Source organism: Ailuropoda melanoleuca, chromosome 16, assembly GCF_002007445.2.
Source record: "Ailuropoda melanoleuca isolate Jingjing chromosome 16, ASM200744v2, whole genome shotgun sequence".
NCBI classification, from domain to species: Eukaryota; Metazoa; Chordata; class Mammalia; order Carnivora; family Ursidae; genus Ailuropoda; species Ailuropoda melanoleuca.
This window is the reverse complement of record NC_048233.1, coordinates 28,011,145-28,030,149: the sequence shown is the minus strand read 5'-3', so window position 1 is coordinate 28,030,149 and position 19,005 is coordinate 28,011,145. Positions and strand designations below refer to the sequence as shown.

At 37.7% G+C, this 19,005-nt stretch overlaps 1 protein-coding gene across 4 annotated transcripts in view; it reads left to right on the top strand.

Annotated features, from left to right (window-relative positions):
• Positions 1-19,005, top strand: part of AMN1 (antagonist of mitotic exit network 1 homolog) — a 50,831-nt gene that overhangs the window by 13,175 nt on the left and 18,651 nt on the right. For 3 of the 4 annotated variants that reach the window (XM_011221514.3, XM_002916593.4, XM_034644701.1), the window contains exons 2-5: positions 10,872-11,004; positions 12,895-13,039; positions 15,644-15,861; positions 16,187-16,243. In XM_011221514.3, coding sequence (XP_011219816.1) covers positions 10,872-11,004; positions 12,895-13,039; positions 15,644-15,861; positions 16,187-16,243 — 553 coding nt within the window. Of the gene's footprint in view, positions 1-1,341; positions 1,466-10,871; positions 11,005-12,894; positions 13,040-15,643; positions 15,862-16,186; positions 16,244-19,005 lie in introns of all 4 variants that reach the window. The other variant, XM_019796839.2, reaches the window with a different exon arrangement.

Here is a 19,005-nt window from a genome sequence, read left to right as displayed (position 1 = left end):
AATAAATAAAATCTTTAAAAAATAAAATAAAGGGGCGCCTGGGTGGCACAGCGGTTAAGCATCTGCCTTCGGCTCAGGGCGTGATCCCGGCGTTATGGGATCGAGCCCCACATCAGGCTCCTCTGCTATGAGCCTGCTTCTTCCTCTCCCACTCCCCCTGCTTGTGTTCCCTCTCTCGCTGGCTGTCTCTATCTCTGTTGAATAAATAAATAAAATATTTAAAAAAAATAAAAAATAAAATAAAATATCATTTTGGGTTAGAGCACAAATTGCTGTAAATGGGAAGAGCATTTGCTACTATATCTCAGGGAGTCTCCTCATATCCCCAGACCTGGCCCACAGAACTTATCTCCTCCCTCTTCCATAAAGCTATGATTCCATCAGCATCCCATTCTCATCGCAGAATTGTTAGAGCTAGGATTTGATTTTACTTGATGAGACTGTTACTGTTCATACTGTTTGATACTGGCGGAAGACACAAGATTTCTGGGCTAGAGACAAAGGACTTTGTTACAGCACAGCAAGCCACATGAGCAGTTTGCCTCAGTTGCCCTTCTCTCCCAAATCCCATGAGGGTGATGCAGAGGGTTCATGGATGCCTGCACAGTGGATACATTACAGGAAAAAAACACTGAGCTTGAGGAATACAGTTTTATAACAACCAATAAGCAGACTTGCCCTTTGTCTTGGAGGGAGACAATACCTCATCTCTTAAAACTGTTTGCTACAAACACAACCCACCTGAGAAATGGCCCAAATAAAGTGCAGTAGGGACCTAACCTTCTGAGCATACCTATGGAAGTCTGAAAGGCTTAACTGTGACCACCAGCCAGAAGTTGGGAGACTATCTCACCTCAATTTTTAAAACAATTTAGCAATTTTATGGATTTTTAAAAATACACGAGTATGTCTGTCTGTCTCTCTCTCTCTAACCATTTCTTTCCAAGAATAGTTGTAGAATCAATTGGGATAGAAAGACCTTGTACTGAAAAGTAAGCAAACTTAAAATGACCAACTTATTTGAAAAGAGCCCAAGTACATATTTAAGAGAAAAGGAGTCACCATATTTCTTATTAATGAGATACAGGTGTTATATGGATGAGAAGATTGATGATATTTGGAAGACTTATTGAAAAGGAAGTATGAGGAGCTCCACAGACCTGCTCCCCAGTAAAATAAGCATAAAAGTTGAAAATTATAAAACAAAACCAATTGCTTAAACTCTCTGGAAATCCTCCTAAGGGCATACAGCAAATGAAAAAACATGCATTCAAGATAATCTTTTAAAACTCAATAAGAACAACAAGAGTCTGTGGCATCTGAACTATATCTCTACTCCAGGTGGATATGGCTAAGATGATGGAGCTACCTGGTCAAGAGCTTCAGTATTTTCCTGGGAAAAACAGGATGCCAGCATTTCTTGTCACACTCCTCCCTAGATACTTGTTCACAGGCTAAATTATGGGTGAGTATGGTCGACAGTTGGGGGATTGCTACCTCCACCTAGCCCCCACTTATGGGGCAGAGGTTCTATTTCAGCATGGCGTGCTGAGAATACTGGGATGCTGATCTCCCTTATCCTAGCTCATTCATGGGTGAAGGTTCCATTTTAGAATAGGCAAGCTAAGAAGACCAGAGGCTACTACCCAGCACTCTGCTCCTAAAGAAGGGGTTTCACTCAGAAGCATATCATCGTCTTTGTTCCCAGCTCTGAAATTGTAGTTTAGAGATTTTTCCCAGGAAGAAAGACAGGCTGCAAAACAAAGAATTCAGAAGCTGTCAAGAAAATGATTTTATTTGAAACAGAGGACGGAGGAAGTTCAAATCTAAGTAAGTATTAACAAAGAGTCTGATAGCTTCATGTGAGTGGCAAGCTAAACCATAGGCCAGGAAGTTTACCAGAGAGAACCAGGGATAGGGACCTATAACAAGAGCCTGCTGTGGGTGAGAACAGATCTTAAACACTGATCTCAGAAACGAATCCCACAAAGTCCAAAATGAATTGGATGACATTGTGGGGCAATTTATACCCCATACATTGTTGAAACGTTTAAAGCAATTAATCTGTAGTGAGTGAAGGTTGACAGCTGGGTGTGATACCAATACAGACTTAACAGAATAATCAGAGAAAGAAATAGTTACAGGAACCCTACTAAAACCACTGACAGCCTCGGGGAACAATGCTTATGTCCAAGCTATGCCCACTAAGAAGCAAATCAGAGATTGCATATAGTAAGGGAAATAGACTTCACTGAAATAGTCCGGCTATGCCACTAAACAATCAATCATAAATGTGTGGGATCAATATCCAGAGTTACTAAATTATATTATCTAAACTGTCCCATTTTCAAGAAAAAAAATTCAAGACAAAGAAACAGAAAGTTTGACCCATACACGGAGAAAAAGAGGCAACAGAAACTTCCTTAGAGGACCCAGATGTTGTACTTAACAAGACTTCAGAGAAACTATTATAAATATATTCAAAGAATTAAAGGAAGCCATATATTAAGAAGTAAAGGAGAAAATGCTTGGCAGTTCCCAAGAACTTAAACATAGAGGGGTGCCTCGGTGACTCAGATGGTTAAGCATCTGCCTTCAGCTCAAGTCATGATCCTGGGGTCCTGGAATCAAGCCCCACGTCGGGCTCCCTGCTCAGCAGGGACACTGCTTCTCCTTCTCCCTCTGCCTACTACTCCCCCTACTTGTACTCTCTATCTCTCTGTCAAATAAATGGATAAAATCTTAAAAAAAAAAAAGTTAAGCCCAATATATTCATATTATCCAGTAATTCCACTTCTAGGTATATACCCAAAAGAACTGAAACTAGATACTCTAATAAGTACTCGTACATATGTGTTCATAGCAGCAGTATTCACAATAGCCAAAAAGTGGAAACAACCAAAATGTCCATCACCAGTGATTAATAAACAAAATGTGGGGGCATCTGGCTGGCTCAGTCAGTAGAGCATGTGACTCTTGAACTCGGGTTTTTGAGTTCAAGCCCCACATTGGGTGTAGAGATTACTTAAAGATAAAATCTTTTTAAAAATGTGGTGTATCCATATAATGAAATACCATTCAGCCATTAAAAAGAAATGAAGTACTGATACATGCAACAACATGGATGAACCTTAGAAACATTATGCTGACTAGATGAAGCCAGACACAAAAGGCCACATATTGTATGAATTCATTTATGTGAAATAACTGACATGGAATGAATCCATAGCAACAGAAAGCAAGTTAGTAGTTGCTAGATACCCACTGGAGAGAGGAATGGGGACTGACTCCTTAATAAGTACACATTTTCTTTTGAGCTAATGCAAATGTTTTATAACTAAATAGAGGTGGTAGTTGTACAACATTGTGAATGTACAAAATGCCACTGAATTGTACACTTTAATTACATTTTATGAATTTCAACTTGATTTCAAAAAAGAAGAAGAAGGTATGATGACAGTGTTTCATCAAATAGACAATATCGTAAAGAGATAGCAACTGTATATAAAAAAGAACCTAATGGTAATTCTGGAATTGAAAAAGTACAGTAATTGGGGCACCTGGGTGGCGCAGTCATTAAGCATCTGCCTTCAGCTCAGGGCATGATCCCAGCGTTATGGGATCGAGCCCCACATCAGGCTCCTCCGCTATGAGCCTGCTTCTTCCTCTCCCATTCCCCCTGCTTGTGTTCCCTCTCTCGCTGGCTGTCTCTATCTCTGTCAAATAAATAAATAAAATCTTTTAAAAAAGTTTGTTAAAAAAAATGTTATGCTAAATAAATGAAGCCAGTAACAAAAGTCCATATATTATATGATTCCATTTATGTGGATGTACCCTACACGCTAATCTAGAAAGACAAAGTAGATTGGTGGGAGATGGGAGAGATTGGCAACTGACTGCTAATGGGTACAAGATTTATTTTTAGAGTAATGAAAATATTCTGGAATTAGATAGTGATGACAAATGCACAACTCTGTGGATATACCAAAAAACACTGATGTTATGTCAATTATATCTTAATAAAGCCATTACCAAAAAATTGGGAGTTTTTTTCATTAAGCTTTTAACTTTTAGAATAAATGATATAAATGTCTGTTGATAATGGAGTATCTGATTTCAATATCATAACAGAGTAAAGGAGAATGAGAGCTGGGAGAGTCTGAACTTACTGCCCTTTATTATGCCATGTAGTCCATTCAGTATGAATTACTTAAAATGTATAAACACCTAAATGAAAGATAGTTTTGGAAAATGAGAGTGATAGCCATGGACAAGTGCCACTCAGGTCACTCTTCAGGGAAGGACTTGCTGCCCACCTGTGGAGACAATGGTCAACAGATAGCTTGCATTACTTATCTCCTTCAGAATCTACCCCTGCTGCAGAGCCACCTAGCTGAAGTCACAAACACTGCCCCCTGCCCCGAGCAACCCACATCCACTGACAAGGATATAAAGTCCCAATCAAAAGTAGAATTCCTGTTGAAAAACTGGTCTTTCATGCCATTATTATGCACAGGTGTATGGTTTGAATTTCCACTGTGAATATGTTGAAGAATCCTCAAGATGAATAAATAACATTAATTTTGCTTTGGAGCTTGTAAATACTCATGGGATCTGCTACAGGCTGAATGTTTTTGTAAGCCCCAAATTCATGTTAAAATCCTAACCCCCAAAGGTGATAGTATTAGTAGGTGGGGACTTTTGGAGATGTTTAAATCATGAGGATGAAGCCCTCATGATTGGGATTAGTGCCCTTTTAAAATTTCCAGAGAAATCTCTGGCCCCTTCCACAATATGAAGACATGTAGAGAGGGCATTGAATATGAACCAGGAAGAGGACCCTTATTCAACCATGCTAGCACTCTGATCTCAGACTTACAGCATCCAGAACTGTGAGGATTAAATTTCTTTTGTTTTTGAGCCTGCCAGTCTGGGGGACTTTGTTATTGAAGCCCAACCAAACACAGGGCCCTTAAGCAGAGAAAACCCAAACCTTCACTATGGGGATGGCTTCACACAAAGAACACAGAACTCACATGAAAAACTACTTGTGTGAAAGAGTTAACAGTAAAAAATTTAAAAGGCAGGGGGGTGGTGTGCCCTGAGTGGCTAAGTTGGTCAAGGGATCCATGCTTGTTTTCAGCTCAGGTCATGACCTCAGAGGTTGAGCCCTGACTGGAATCCTGCATCCAGCCCCACATCAGGCTCCAGGCTCAGTGGGGAGTCTGCTGGAGATTAAGGAATTAAAAAAAAAAAAAACTTTAAAAAATGGCATGAAAGAGACTCAGCAGAAAATAGAAGAGGATTGACACTTTAAGAACTATAAATAATAGAACAGTTTGAAAGGTATTTTAAAACAAATGTATTGGACATACTCAAAGACAAAGGAACAGTTATCCTTAAGAGAATACAGATAATAGTGTTTTTTTTAAAGGTTTTATTTATTTATTTGGGAGAGAGAATGAGAGAGAGAGCACAAGGAGGGAGGAGGGGCAGAGGGAGAGGGATAAACAGACTCCCCACTGAGCAGGGAGTCCAACATGGGACTCGATGCCAGGACCCTGGGATCACAACCTGAGCCAAAGGTAGATGCTTAACTGACTGAGCCACATAGGCACCCCAGATTTTTTTTTTTAATTAGAAGCCATACAAAAGAAAAATGTAGTCATTGAAATAACAATCTAAATTCCTTTGCGTGTATTGTAGTGGATGATAGATTGAACTACATCCTGTCTAAAATGAGACTTATGGGTCCTCCCCACCCTTCCATACTTATTCACAGTTAGCTGAGTCTGGGACCCTGGGAGCACTGTCGAGATCATTACTGCAGATTGGCCTTATCTGGCTATTTAGAATATTATTGATAGTAGCCTTAATTAAATGCTTTAAGAGACAGATTGAACAGATTTGGTGTCTGCCTTTGTTGGTCAAATTAATTAGAGTAGCTGACAGAGTGGTATACTTATATAAATATTTGAGTTCAGCCAAGAATGTGTTGGATGGATGTTGGGGGGGGGGCAATCTGCCATGAACCTTATGGGTATGCCAAGAATGTAAGGCCTTGACTACTCTTTACCTAGGGCACTTCTCAAAGTTGTTTGTGCAGCAAATATTGTCTCCTTCCAAAAAAGAGCAGACTTGCTTCAGTTTACCATAAAAGTTGTGAATCACCCAAGCTCCGTGTTTTCTCCTGCAATACAACCCACCATGTGAGCGAGCATTCATCTGGGCCCTACCTACATTACACTGTAGGAGTTAGAGGGCATGGGGAACCAGCATAAATGTGAAGCCCTGGCTACTGCTCTTGTCATGAGTAATAAAGCCCTTTTTCTTTGACCCAGGAATCGCTGGGTCTTCTGCCAGCATTCATGAATTGGTAATAGGCTCACTTGTAAGCTTGTAAGTGGGGTAAACTCTTAGATTCTGCAAGTTCTTTACAATTGCAACAGTCAGTTCCAGGTAGTTTTTAAATCAAAAAGTGAAAAGTAGGGTCGCCTGGGTGGCTCAGCCATTAAGCATCTGCCTTCAGCTCAGGTCATGATCCCAGAGTCCTGGGATCAAGCCCCTCATCAGGCTCCCTGCTCAGCTGGAAGCCTGCTTCTCCCTCTCACACTCCCCTTGCTTGTGTTCCCTCTCTTGCTGTCTCTCGCTGTCTCTCCCTGTCAAATAAATAAATGAAATCTTAAAAAAAAAAATGAAAATTAGGGGCACCTGGCTGGCTCACTCAGTAGAGCATGCAAATCTTGATCTCAGGGTTGTGAGTTTGAGCCCCACATTGGGCATAGAGATTACTTAATTTTAAAAAATTGTTAAATTTTAAGTGAAAGGTAAAACAATGCCTTTAGTGAATTTTTTCTAGAAGAAAGCGTAGCAGGATATTTTTATGAACATAGGACAGTGAAAGAGTTCATAAACAGAACCCAAAAGAAACTTGCCTAAAGAAAACATTAATATATTAGGCCGCATTCGATTATACTTCTCTTCAACATAAGATATAATTAAGAGAATGAAAACACAATCCACAGAATGGGGAATATATTTAACATACATAACCAGCAGAAAGCTCAGAATAGAAGGGGAACTCCTACATATCAGTAAGTAAAATGTAGACCCAAAAGAAAACTGGGCAGTATACTTGAACAGATGACTCCTCAAGAGACCATCCAAGTGAACAATAAAGAAATGAAAACATGCTCAAATTAATTAATAAGGGACTGCATCTTAAAGTCACATTGCATTGCTACCGTATATTCATAAATTGGCTAAAATAAAGACTGACAATGCTAAGTGTTGACAAGGAGATGGATTCCAGGAACTCTCATTGAATGAAGGTAGGAATCAGTACAATCACTTCAGAAAACTGTTTGGCATTAAGCTAAACATATGCATCCCTTAGAAGCCAGCAATTCTACTCCTAGACATATACTTGATTAAAACACAAGCACACATGCACCAAAAGACCTGTGCAATAGTATTCATATGAACATTATTCATAATAGTAAATTATAAACCACCCAACTGTACATCAACAGTAGAAAAGATAAATTGTTCAAACAGTGGAATATTATGCAGCATAGAAAATGCACATGAACAAATGGAAAATTAAAATGAACAAATTATAGCTATCTGCAATAATGCAGATGAGTCTCGTAAACATATTAGCAAAAGAGGGATGCCTGGGTGGCTCAGTCGGTTAAGCGTCTGCCTTCAGCTAAGGTCATGATCCCAGGGTTTTGGGATTAAGCCGTGCATCAGGCTCCCTGCTCAGCAGGGTGTCTGCTTCTTGCTCTCCATCCCCCTTCTCATGCCTCTCTCTTTCAAATAAATAAATAAAATCTTTTTTAAAAAAAATGTTAGCAAAAGAAGCCAAAAAAAGATAGTAGAACAATATTAAAACTGGACTGAATACAATACAAATTGAAAAATAATATGGATAAAGAGACAGACATTACTTAATGATAAAAGGAATATTCCACAAGAAGATGTAATGATCATGAATTTGCAACTAACACCAAAGTCTTATGAAAAGGAAAGTTGTCACATACAAGGACAATTGACAAGTTCAGCCATGGTAGGAAACTTAATGCACTACATTTTGCAAATACAGAAAACAATACTCTGTTATTTATGCATATCACATATACTTTAGTAGTAAAAATAAAATCGTGGACACAAACTGTTTTTAAAAACTTCATGCTCGTGGTTGCCTCTGCAAAAGAAGATAAAAAGTAAACCTAGGTAGGTGTATGAAGGAGGCTTTATTTTTATCTGAAATGTCTTGTCTTAAGAAAGATATCTGGCGGGGGGGGGGGCGCCTGGGTGGCTCAGTCGTTAAGCGTCTGCCTTCGGCTCAGGGCGTGATCCTGGAGTCCTAGGATCGAGCCCATATCAGGCTTCTCCACTGAGAGCCTGCTTCTTCCTCTCCCACTCCCCCTGCTTGTGTTCCCTCTCTCACTGGCTGTCTCTCTCTATGTCAAATAAATAAATTAAATCTTACAAAAAAAAAAAAAGATATCTGACACAATATGATAAAAAATTTTAAAATTCTAGGGGCGCCTGGGTGGCACAGCGGTTAAGCGTCTGCCTTCGGCTCAGGGCGTGATCCCGGCATTATGGGATCGAGCCCCACATCGGGCTCCTCCGCTGGAAGCCTGCTTCTTCCTCTCCCACTCCCCCTGCTTGTGTTCCCTCTCTCACTGGCTGTCTCTCTCTCTGTCAAATAAATAAATAAAATCTTTAAAAAAAATTTTTTTAATTTTAGATTTATGGTGCATGGGTTTTCTATCGTCCTATTTTATTTTTACGTATTTTTGAATTTTTCATTATAAAACAGTAATGTACAAAAAGCAAAAACTAGTAGAAATGAATGTAAAACTTGATTTCAAAATACAAGTATTGTAAATTAAGAATTCTACAAATTTAGGGGTGCCTGGATGGCTCAGTCAGTTAAGCATCCGACTCTTGGTTCAGTTCATGATCTCAGGGTTGTGAGATTGAGCCCTGTGTCAGGCTCCATGTTCTGTGTAGAGTCTGCTGGAGATTCTCTCCCTCTTCCTTCCCCTCTGCTCCTCCCCTCAGTTTGTGCTCTCTCTCTAAAATAAATAAATAAAATATTTAAAAAAAAAGAATTCTACAAATTTAGTAGAAAAATAACAGAAGAATTAAATAGTACTATCAAACAATCATATATATTCACATAGTATGTTTGCATGCATATACGTATACGGAGAGAGATATTTGGACATACATGTATAATAGAACATTATATCTCTTAGAGAATATATATCCCCTGAATACTTATGGAACAAATACAAATTCAGTGATATATTTGGCCACAAAAACAACTCTTACAAATGTAAGTCAAAAAATAGCAAAACAGGGGCACCTGGGTGGCGCCCCTAATAAATAAAATCTTTTTAAAAAAATAGCAAAACAGGCAAAGGATATGAATAGCCAATTTAGAGAAAAGCATATCCAGAGAGCCAGCAAGTTCATGAAAAGATGTCAAATTTACTAGCAATTAGAGGAATACAAATTGAAGTAATAATAAGATACCACTTTTCACACATTAGATCTTCCAAAATTTAAGAGTAGGTAAATCTTAAAAACACTGGTGAGTGAAAAACTGAACAAATCTATGACAAATTCCAGATATATAAATTAGAAATACATACAGCAAGCATGTTAATAGGACACATACAATGAAAGGGTACACATTAGACATTAGAATGGATTCCTGGAGTGGTGGGGGATGGAATTGGAAAATGAAGACAATGGAAATAAATGAAAAAATAAATAAAATGACTCTTGCTTGAAGGATGTAGAGGAATACAATACTCCAGTCCTGCTGATAGAAATATGAAGTGTCACAGACTTCCTAGAAAACAATCTGACAACGTATGTTAACATGTCCCAGAGACAGTGGAATAAATAGGAGAATGACTAAATAAATCCTCCACTCTGTGAAATATTATATAGCCATTAGGGGAGCATTAAAACTGTACTTGATGCTTTGAAGAATTTTGTAAGATATTATTGAATGAAAAAGGGTATAGAAAAGTGAGTATATGGTGAGGCCATTTTAGGAAACAGTGATTCCCCTCCCCCCAACCCTTTAAATATGTGAGTGTGTGTGTGTATAAAAGCACAGAAAAAAATAACATACACTAGATATTAGTGGGAGGAACTAATCTAATGGAAGGGGGAAGAATAGGACAGAGACATTCATGAATGTAAAATCATATATATGTGGAGGTATTTGTAGTTAAAGTAAGATTTATGTTTGTTTAAAGTATGAGTTTCTCGGATAGTTGGAATTTCAGGCTACATAGGAGATATGTTGGTCATAGGGGCCTTCCTTGATTATTGCCTGCTCTGATAACTCTTCTTTATACATATAGTCCTGGCACTAAGTTTGTCATCTCTATGATTTGTACTATTTATGCAATCTCTGTGGTTGTAGTTCTTTCACGATTTCATTATACACATGATTTTTAAGAAAAACAGTGAAAAGTTTGCTGCCTTAATAAATAAAACTTGTCAATCAGTAGGCCCTCATTTGATATTTAGGAATATGTAACTGAAATCTTGGTAGTAACTGTGTCTTAGGAATTAGAGAGACTGACTTAGAAAAAACTTTTTTGTCATTTAGAATGCATTTTAGTAAATGAGGCATGCTGAGAAAAAAATTTTAAGAGCCTCAAGGCCTAACCGAGTGCAAGCTAGGCTTTTGAATCTTAGAAAGCTTTCCTTGCAAATATTGATACAAATGTACACCCTGTTTATGAAAGGACTAAGTGGGAACAAACAGCTTAAATATTAGTAATCGGTACCAGTACCATGTAATTTACTATATTGTATTTGTATTTCAGATGCCTGTGGTGCTGCATGAAGAATATTTCCAGATATATCACAGACATTAAGCCTTTGCCTCCCAACATAAAAGATAGACTGATTAAAATAATGAGTACCCAGGGGCAGATAACAGATTCAAATATAAGTGAGGTAAGAGTATGTACCATTGCAAAGCAAGCATATTACATTTTACTGTTTAGATATGGTTTCAGATTTTTGGAGCAATGGCATATAATAGGATTAGTAATAATTTTAAAATATAACAAAACATTGGGGTTCTTTTTTTTTCTCCAGATAACCAAAATGTTCATGTGTAATAGTTACTAAAAAATCTCTCACTGTTCTCTCAGCTGCTCCCCTTGTCTTCATCATACCAGCACCCTTGATCTCTACATTTTCAGATTATTCTTAAAGGGTGTATCCAACAAGAGGATCTAACAATTATAAATGTCTATGCCCCCAACAGGGGAGCAGCCAGCTACATAAGCCAACTCTTAATCGGAATAAAGAGACATATAAATAATAATACATTAATAGTAGGGGGCCTCAACACTCCATTCTCAGCAATAGACAGATCATCTAAGCAGAAAATCAACAAAGAAACAAGAGCTTTGAATGACACACTGGACCAGATGGACCTCATAGATACATATAGAACACTACATCCTAGAGCAACAGAATACGTAAGTGAAGTAAGTCAAGCAGAGAAAAACAATTATATGGTTTCATTCATTTGTGGAACATAAGGAATAACAAGGAGATCAGTAGGAGAAGGAAGGGGAAAATGAAGGGGGGGTAAACAGAGGGGGAAGTGAACCATAAGAGACTATAGACTCTGGAAAATAATCTGAGAGTTTTAGAGGGGAGGGGGGTGGGGGGATAGGCCTGGTGATGGGTATTAAGGAGGGCATGTATTGCATGGAGCACTGGGTGTTATATGCGAACAATGAATCATGGAGCACTACATCAGAAACTAATGATGTACTGTATGGTCACTAACATATCATAAAAAAAAAAAAAGACAGAGATTATTCCCTGCATATTCTAAGACCTGGTTTGCAATCCTAGCTCTGCCTTTTTTTTTTTTTTTCACTATGTACTTCATGTTACTACTTAAGCTCCAGGTGCCTCAATTCCCTGATTTATAAAATGGCAGTGACCAATCTTTCAGGGATGTGTGTGTGTTTGAGAGAGAATATTAAATGACATAATGTATATAACACACTTAGCACCCATCCTGGTAAGTGCTAAATAAATAAAAATAGTTATTCTTATCATTTTTGTAACTTTTATATATTGTCTGAATCTTTTATAACAATAGTACATTATTTTTATTCAGAAAAGTAAAGCTATTTCTACTTTGGAAAAAAGTAGAAAGCAGCCTGCTTAAGATTCTCTCTCCCTCTCCCTCTGCCCCTCCCCACTCCCTCATTCTAAAAGAAATAAAGGAAGGAAGAGAGGGAGGGGGGAAGGGAGCCAAGGAAGAGAGCTCAGAACAGTTTGAAATCGATTTGCTGTTTGTTGCCCTTAAGTAAACATTCAATAATATTGGGTTTGTTTGTACTCGCTCCCAGTAAGAATGAAGGAGGTAAGTGTTCTAGAAAAGCAATACTCACATCCTATAACCATTCAGTATAGAGCAACTAAATACTCATACCTGCTGAGCAGAGGCACATAGCTGGGATCTCTAATAACAGTCAGGAACTACTGGAAAAAGATAAGCACATGCCACCACCATGGCTCTGCTTCTCAGGTCTAGTGGGTCCTTGCTCTGTACCAACCATCGCAACAATGCCATGTGTCCCAGTAAAGACTTTGGGGGCACTAGAAGCTGTACCTCCCGTTGGAAGTGGGCTTGTTTTTTCCTGCTTTACGTATATGTCTGCACTCAGATGGGTTTTTGTATTCTTTGCTATATTTTCTGTCCACCATTTTTCTCTCATGATCACCATGTCAAAACACTGCCAAAACACTGAATATGGAATAAACATTTACATTTAGAAGAAAAATTAATTTTTCAAAATCATGTATCTTTTACAGATTTTACATCCTGAAGTCCAAACTCTAGATCTACGAAGCTGTGACATTTCAGATACTGCTCTCCTGCACCTGTGCAACTGCAGAAAACTAAAGAAATTAAATATAAGTTCCTCAAAAGAAAACAGAATTTCCATAACTTCAAAAGGTATGTTTATTAACACTGAATAAGCTGATAGATTACTATTCACCATCTAGTATAATTTTGGAACAAAGAATGTATAGTAAATACGTCAAAAGTGAGTTTGAAGATGTCAAAAAAACAGAACTATATTTACCAATAAAAATATTCAAGCTAAGATGAAGAATCCAAATTAGAATTCCTGCTTATAACCATTGCTGAAAGTTAAAAGATACACAGGGTAAGTCACTACTTATAATTTAAACATATTTGAAGTAGGAGCGACTGGGTGGTGCAGTCAGTTAAGCATCCAACTCATGGTTTTGTCTCAGGATCATGATCTCAGCGTCCTGGGATCGAGCCCCGCATCCAGCTCCATGGTCAGTGAGGGGTCTGCTTAGAGTTTCTCTCTCCCTCTCCCTCTAACCCTCCCCCATCTCGCAAACCCCGTGCTCTCTTGCTCTCTCTCTGTCTCTCAAATAAGTAAATCTTTAAAAAAGAGAGAGAGAGATAAACATATTTAAAGTAAACCTGGATGGACATCCATGTAAGAAAGCTCAGAACACTTTGAAATTGATTTGCTCTTGACCACTTCATACTTTGTTAAGGCTTTCTTGATACAAAATCACCATAGAAAGTTAAATCATCAGATTAAATTTACTAGGCACTCTCCTATCAGTCTGTACAATGATAGCTTGTTTTTTGTTTTTATGGTTTTTTAAAAAGATTTCATTTATTTATTTGACAGGGAGAGAGCACAAGCAGGGGGAGTGGCAGGCAGAGAGAGCAGAGGGAGAAGCAGGCTCCCCATCGAGCAAGGAGCCAGACTGAGGGCTCAATCCCAGGACTCTGAGATCATGACCTGAGCCGAAGGCAGGTGCCCAACTAACTGAGCCACCATATGTTTTTTTATTTAAAATTTTTTTTATTGGAGTAGAGTTGACATACAATGTTATATTAGTTTCAGGTATACAACTTCATGATTAGACAACTATTTTCATTTTGCTGTGCTCATCACAAGTAGCACTACCATCTGTCATCATACAATGCTATTACAGTACCATTGACTGTATTCCCTATGCTCTATATACATGTTTTATCCTCTACAATGCATAGCTTTTTATAGTCAGTCAGACTGCTTTTTTCAGTATCATTATTACATGAATTAGAGGATTTTTTACCCTTTTTTTAAATCAATAAAGGATTTCGTGTGTGTGTGTGTGATTTTTTTTTAAAGATTTTATTTATTTATTTATTTATTTATTTATTTATTTATTTATTTATTAGGAATAGAGAGCGCAAGCAGGGGGGCCGGCAGGCAGAGCAGTGAGAGGGAGAAGCAGGCTCCCTGCCGAGCAAGGAACCCTATGCTGGCCTTGATCCCCGGACCCTGGGATCATGACCTGAGCCCAAGACAGATGCTTAACTGACTGAGCCACCCAGGCATCCCTCAATAAAGGATTTTAACCTTTTCCTTCAATATAAGAAAGAGGGACTTGGGCACCTGGGTGGTTCAGTCAGTTAAACATCTGCCTTGGGCTCAGGTCATGATCCCAGGGTCCTGGAATCAAGCCCCACGTTGGGCTCCCTGCTCCACAGGGAGTCTACTTCTCCCTCTGCCCCTCCTTCCACCAGGTCTCTCAATCTCTCCCTCTCTCTCTCAAATAAACAAATACTCTTTTAAAAAAAAGAGAGAGAGAGAGAGATTTACTTGGCTAGCTAGGTTTCTGGAAAGTTTTGTGAGTAGTTTGCTGTATTTTGCAATCATCTTGATTAGCAAGTTAGACTATTTATAAGATATTACAAAGAAGCATAAGTTTTTAAATGTTTACACAAATAATGCCTCACTAAAAAGAATTTTCATGCCAGACACCAATGAATAAAACAAAAGTTCTTTCAAGGGGGTAAAAATAAATAAATAAATATCCTTTCTCAAGTTATGCAAAACAGTTAAAAATGACCTACACATGAATTCACCATCTTCCCTTTTGTGTATTTTGCTCATAAAGGTTATCTTTTCACCCTGTTATAATGTTTATCCATGACTGAAGGGCTGAGGATCCCCAAAGCACTCTTATTTTTGTGGCACATTATCATGTACCAGTATCCAAGGTGCATTTACATCAGTTTAATTGGATTTAAAAGTCAAAAGGGGAAGAGAGAACGGAGAGACAAAAGTATGATTCCTAAGGATAAGCGTGAAAACTATCACCTAAGACATTTGGGCAATTTAACTTTTGATTTCCCTTCAGAGTCCACAAGAAAATTAATTTTATTACTTTAAGACTTTTATTTTAACAAAAAGGAGATGTATCTACTATTTAATGACCTAATTTGATTCCGAATGACTTCTTTCAATTTACTAGTCGACAATAAAGGCTTGCCATTCACTGCAGATATTCTGAATGATATGCTACAGACTATATAAAAAATTCCTGAAATATTCCAATAGGCTTTTAATAATGACAGCATCATTGGGAAATAAATATATCCTCAGAGATGGACTACTTTGCAAAAGACTAACATACAGTTGGGTATATCAATACTGGTGATTGCTAAAATGAAAATCAGTCTCATTTCTCATATATATACACATATAGCTCATTGATATGTAATTATGTTTTCCCTCAGGAATAAAAGCTGTGGCTTCCTCTTGTTCATACCTACATGAAGCTTCTTTGAAACGATGCTGTAATCTCACTGATGAAGGAGTCCTTGCTCTTGCAGTCAACTGCCGGCTGCTAAAGATCATTGACTTAGGAGGCTGTTTAGGTATTACCGATGTGTCCCTCCATGCATTAGGAGAAAACTGCCCGTTTTTGCAGTGTGTTGATTTTTCAGCTACTCAGGTAAATGCAATATAGACTTGAAATATAAAGACTGTATGTGTCTGCCCAGTGAATTTCCATGACTCATCAGAAGAACATAAATAATTTTTTTGGTTTCTGTTGGAATTGTTGACCACCTCATGCCTCAGTGGTTCTAGAACTGTAGTATAACTTGGCACAGTCCCCTCAGTTACTTTAAGTAAGGGTGAAAGAGATCAGTGTGGCTCAAACACATGTGTGCTGAATGGGAGGCAATAAAGCCATACATAAATGATTAATAATATTCAAAATATTTTCCCTTCATCTTTTCCATTTATGTGCCGTCTTGCTTGTTCTCTTTGCTTAGGTATCTGACGATGGCGTGGTTGCGCTTGTTAACGGATCTTGTGCCAAGAAATTAGAGGTAATTTTAAGATATCTATAAAGTTGATGCTAACTAAATTTTTATGTTATCCTCAGAAGTTGCTTTTTGAATGTAGCAAACAGCCAGTGCCTTATTATCAATTAGGTGTTTGTTTCCATGGCATTTTTTTGGTTTGGTTTGGTTTGGTTTTTGCCTCCACCTCTTTATTTCCAGAGTGAGGAAAAACTGGTAAAGTTAGGAGGTAAAGCATGCTTTAAATAAAAGCCCATTTTACTTCCAATGAACGTCCTCGTTTTCCAGAAGTTTTAGCCTCTAACACATTGAAGGATAATCTTATTATAGTGAAGATCATAAAGTTCATCAATGTAAAACGATATTCTTTAGGATTTTCATTACCAGGACTACTTAGTGGCTTGCCATCCTATTTTCTTAATATATATGAAGGGTTCCGGAATATACCTGTCACATAAAAATTATTCTGAGCTAAAGATGTTTAAGAATCAACATATGCAATAAGAGGCTTTGTCTTAAACACTCTCCCTCCATCTGCCTAAAAACAGAGCCTTCCAAAAGAGTTCAGCTGCCATCAAACCCCCTTCAAGGAAGACTACCCAATCCCAGGAAGATCACTCCTATCCCTGGAGGAGTGAGCCGAGAAATGACATAAAAGAAAATTGTCACAGGACTATCATACCTCCCATCTACTCTCTAAAGGCCCACTTTGTTTTCCCTAAAAGTCATCTGTTTTTCTCTAAGTATCCTTTCTCTCCCTCCTTTTCTCCTATTAAGATGCTCTATAAAGTCTGTATTGTAGCCATGTCTTTGAGCCACTTTCTTTGTGACTTGTGTGTGACCAAACTTGCCTTTTTCCTTGCTTGTGTGTCTTTGTCATTTTAATTCACAGGCTCCCGAAGATAGAACCTAAGAGAACCTAAGAGGAAAAAGGTTTTCCTCCTCAACACATTGTACAGCTTTTGAGAAGATCCTAAATTAGTGTTCAGACCTTCCATTCAGTGACTGATGCGGCACCTATAACCTGGTTCTAAATATATTAAGAAACCTTTTATCCCAGGATTTTGGTTTCCTCCTTTGCTGGTTTATAGTGAGGCTTTTAGTCTTAATATAGATGCGCTTTTCAATGATAAACCGTATCTGGGATGCCTGGGTGGTCAGTTAAGCAGTTAAGCATCTGCCTTCAGCTCAGGTCACGATCTCAGGGTCCTGGGTTTGAGTCCCATGTGGGCTCCCTGCTCAGTGGGGAGTCTGCTTCTCCCTCTCCCTCTGCCCCTCCCTCCTTCTCATGCTCTCTCTCTCTCAAATAAATAAATAAAATCTTTAAAAAAAAAATTAGCCACATCAAATTCTTTTGAAAGTGAAGAGGCTATAAATGAATTGAAAATGTTAGCAATAACTATAATAAAAGAATAGCAGTGTCGTGTTTTTGCCAAAATATTTCTCCTTGAGTTATTGCCCAGAGACAATTTTTTGTGTCTTTTTATACCTAGATCCTGCTTGTATGTATGTGTGTGCATATGTATGTCTATACAGCGTATATATTTTTACAAATCTTTTGATTAAGAAATCACTGTATTTTCTTATACCAAATTCCAAATTGCATCCTAACTGTAAGGTCAATAATTCTGCCATAATGTTTACTGTTTGAAATACTAACATTTGTTGAGCACTAACTATATTCCAGCCTCCATACTTAACTATTGCTTTATATTCATTAGGTTACTTAATTCTTACGATAACCTTATCTTATAATCATCATTTTTAATAAAGTTCCCAAACAACTAACATAGTTTATCATTCCCTAATGAAACCAACCAGGAAATTAGTTGTCATGCAGTGATAGGACACATACCTACATATTTACTTCAGCTCTATAAAATTAGGAGCACCAACCTAAGCAGACAGAAAAAGTTTCAGTTACCAATAAGTGCTGGCGATTATAGTGCCATATCACTGAATTTTTTATTTTTTCAATTTTCCAAATCTTATTTCTGTAAGTGCCAAAACATTTCAATGGAAATCTTTCTAAACTTTATTAGAACTTAATTCCTTCCTTAAACAGAGTAAATATACTTTAACCTTTGTCTCATGGCATCTAGTATTTTTGTGACCACAATTTCTGACTCAAATTGAAATACAAACTTTTTCGTCTTTTTTACTGACTTTTCTCTTGTGGACAATATGTGTTCCTACCTTTTGTCACATGCTCTGTTTTAATCTCTTGCTTTTCATATGTTCTGTTCCTGGAAATTATATTATCAGTGTTGCTTAATTGTTTATAACTTGAAAATAAATTCGATTAAAAGTCTAAGGACCTCGGGACACCCAGCTGGCTTAGTCAGTAGAGTATGCGACTCTTGATCTCAGGGTTATGAGTTCAAGGTCCACGTTGGGGGTAGAATTTACTTAATAATAATTTTTAAAAGTCTGAGGACCTCTCCTAAAGATTGACAAACACACAAACATGTTATAACATTTATTGAATGTCATGATTATTTCTGAAATTCCTGTTGATCTGAGTTCCCAGTGGGCAGAGACCATTGTGTTCATCATTTTATCATCATTTTATCCCCATGTTCTACTGCAGTTCCAGGCACATGATAGTCCCTCAATGATTGTTATCATATTAACTTTATATTATAGTCATTTTATAAGTTTCTACAATCTTCATGGTTAAAAGTTTATTTGCTGTAGAATTTCATTTGTTCAACAAATACTAAGTACCCGCTACGTTCTAGGCATTGGTACATCAGAGAACAGAATCTGTTCATACGATGTATCATTCT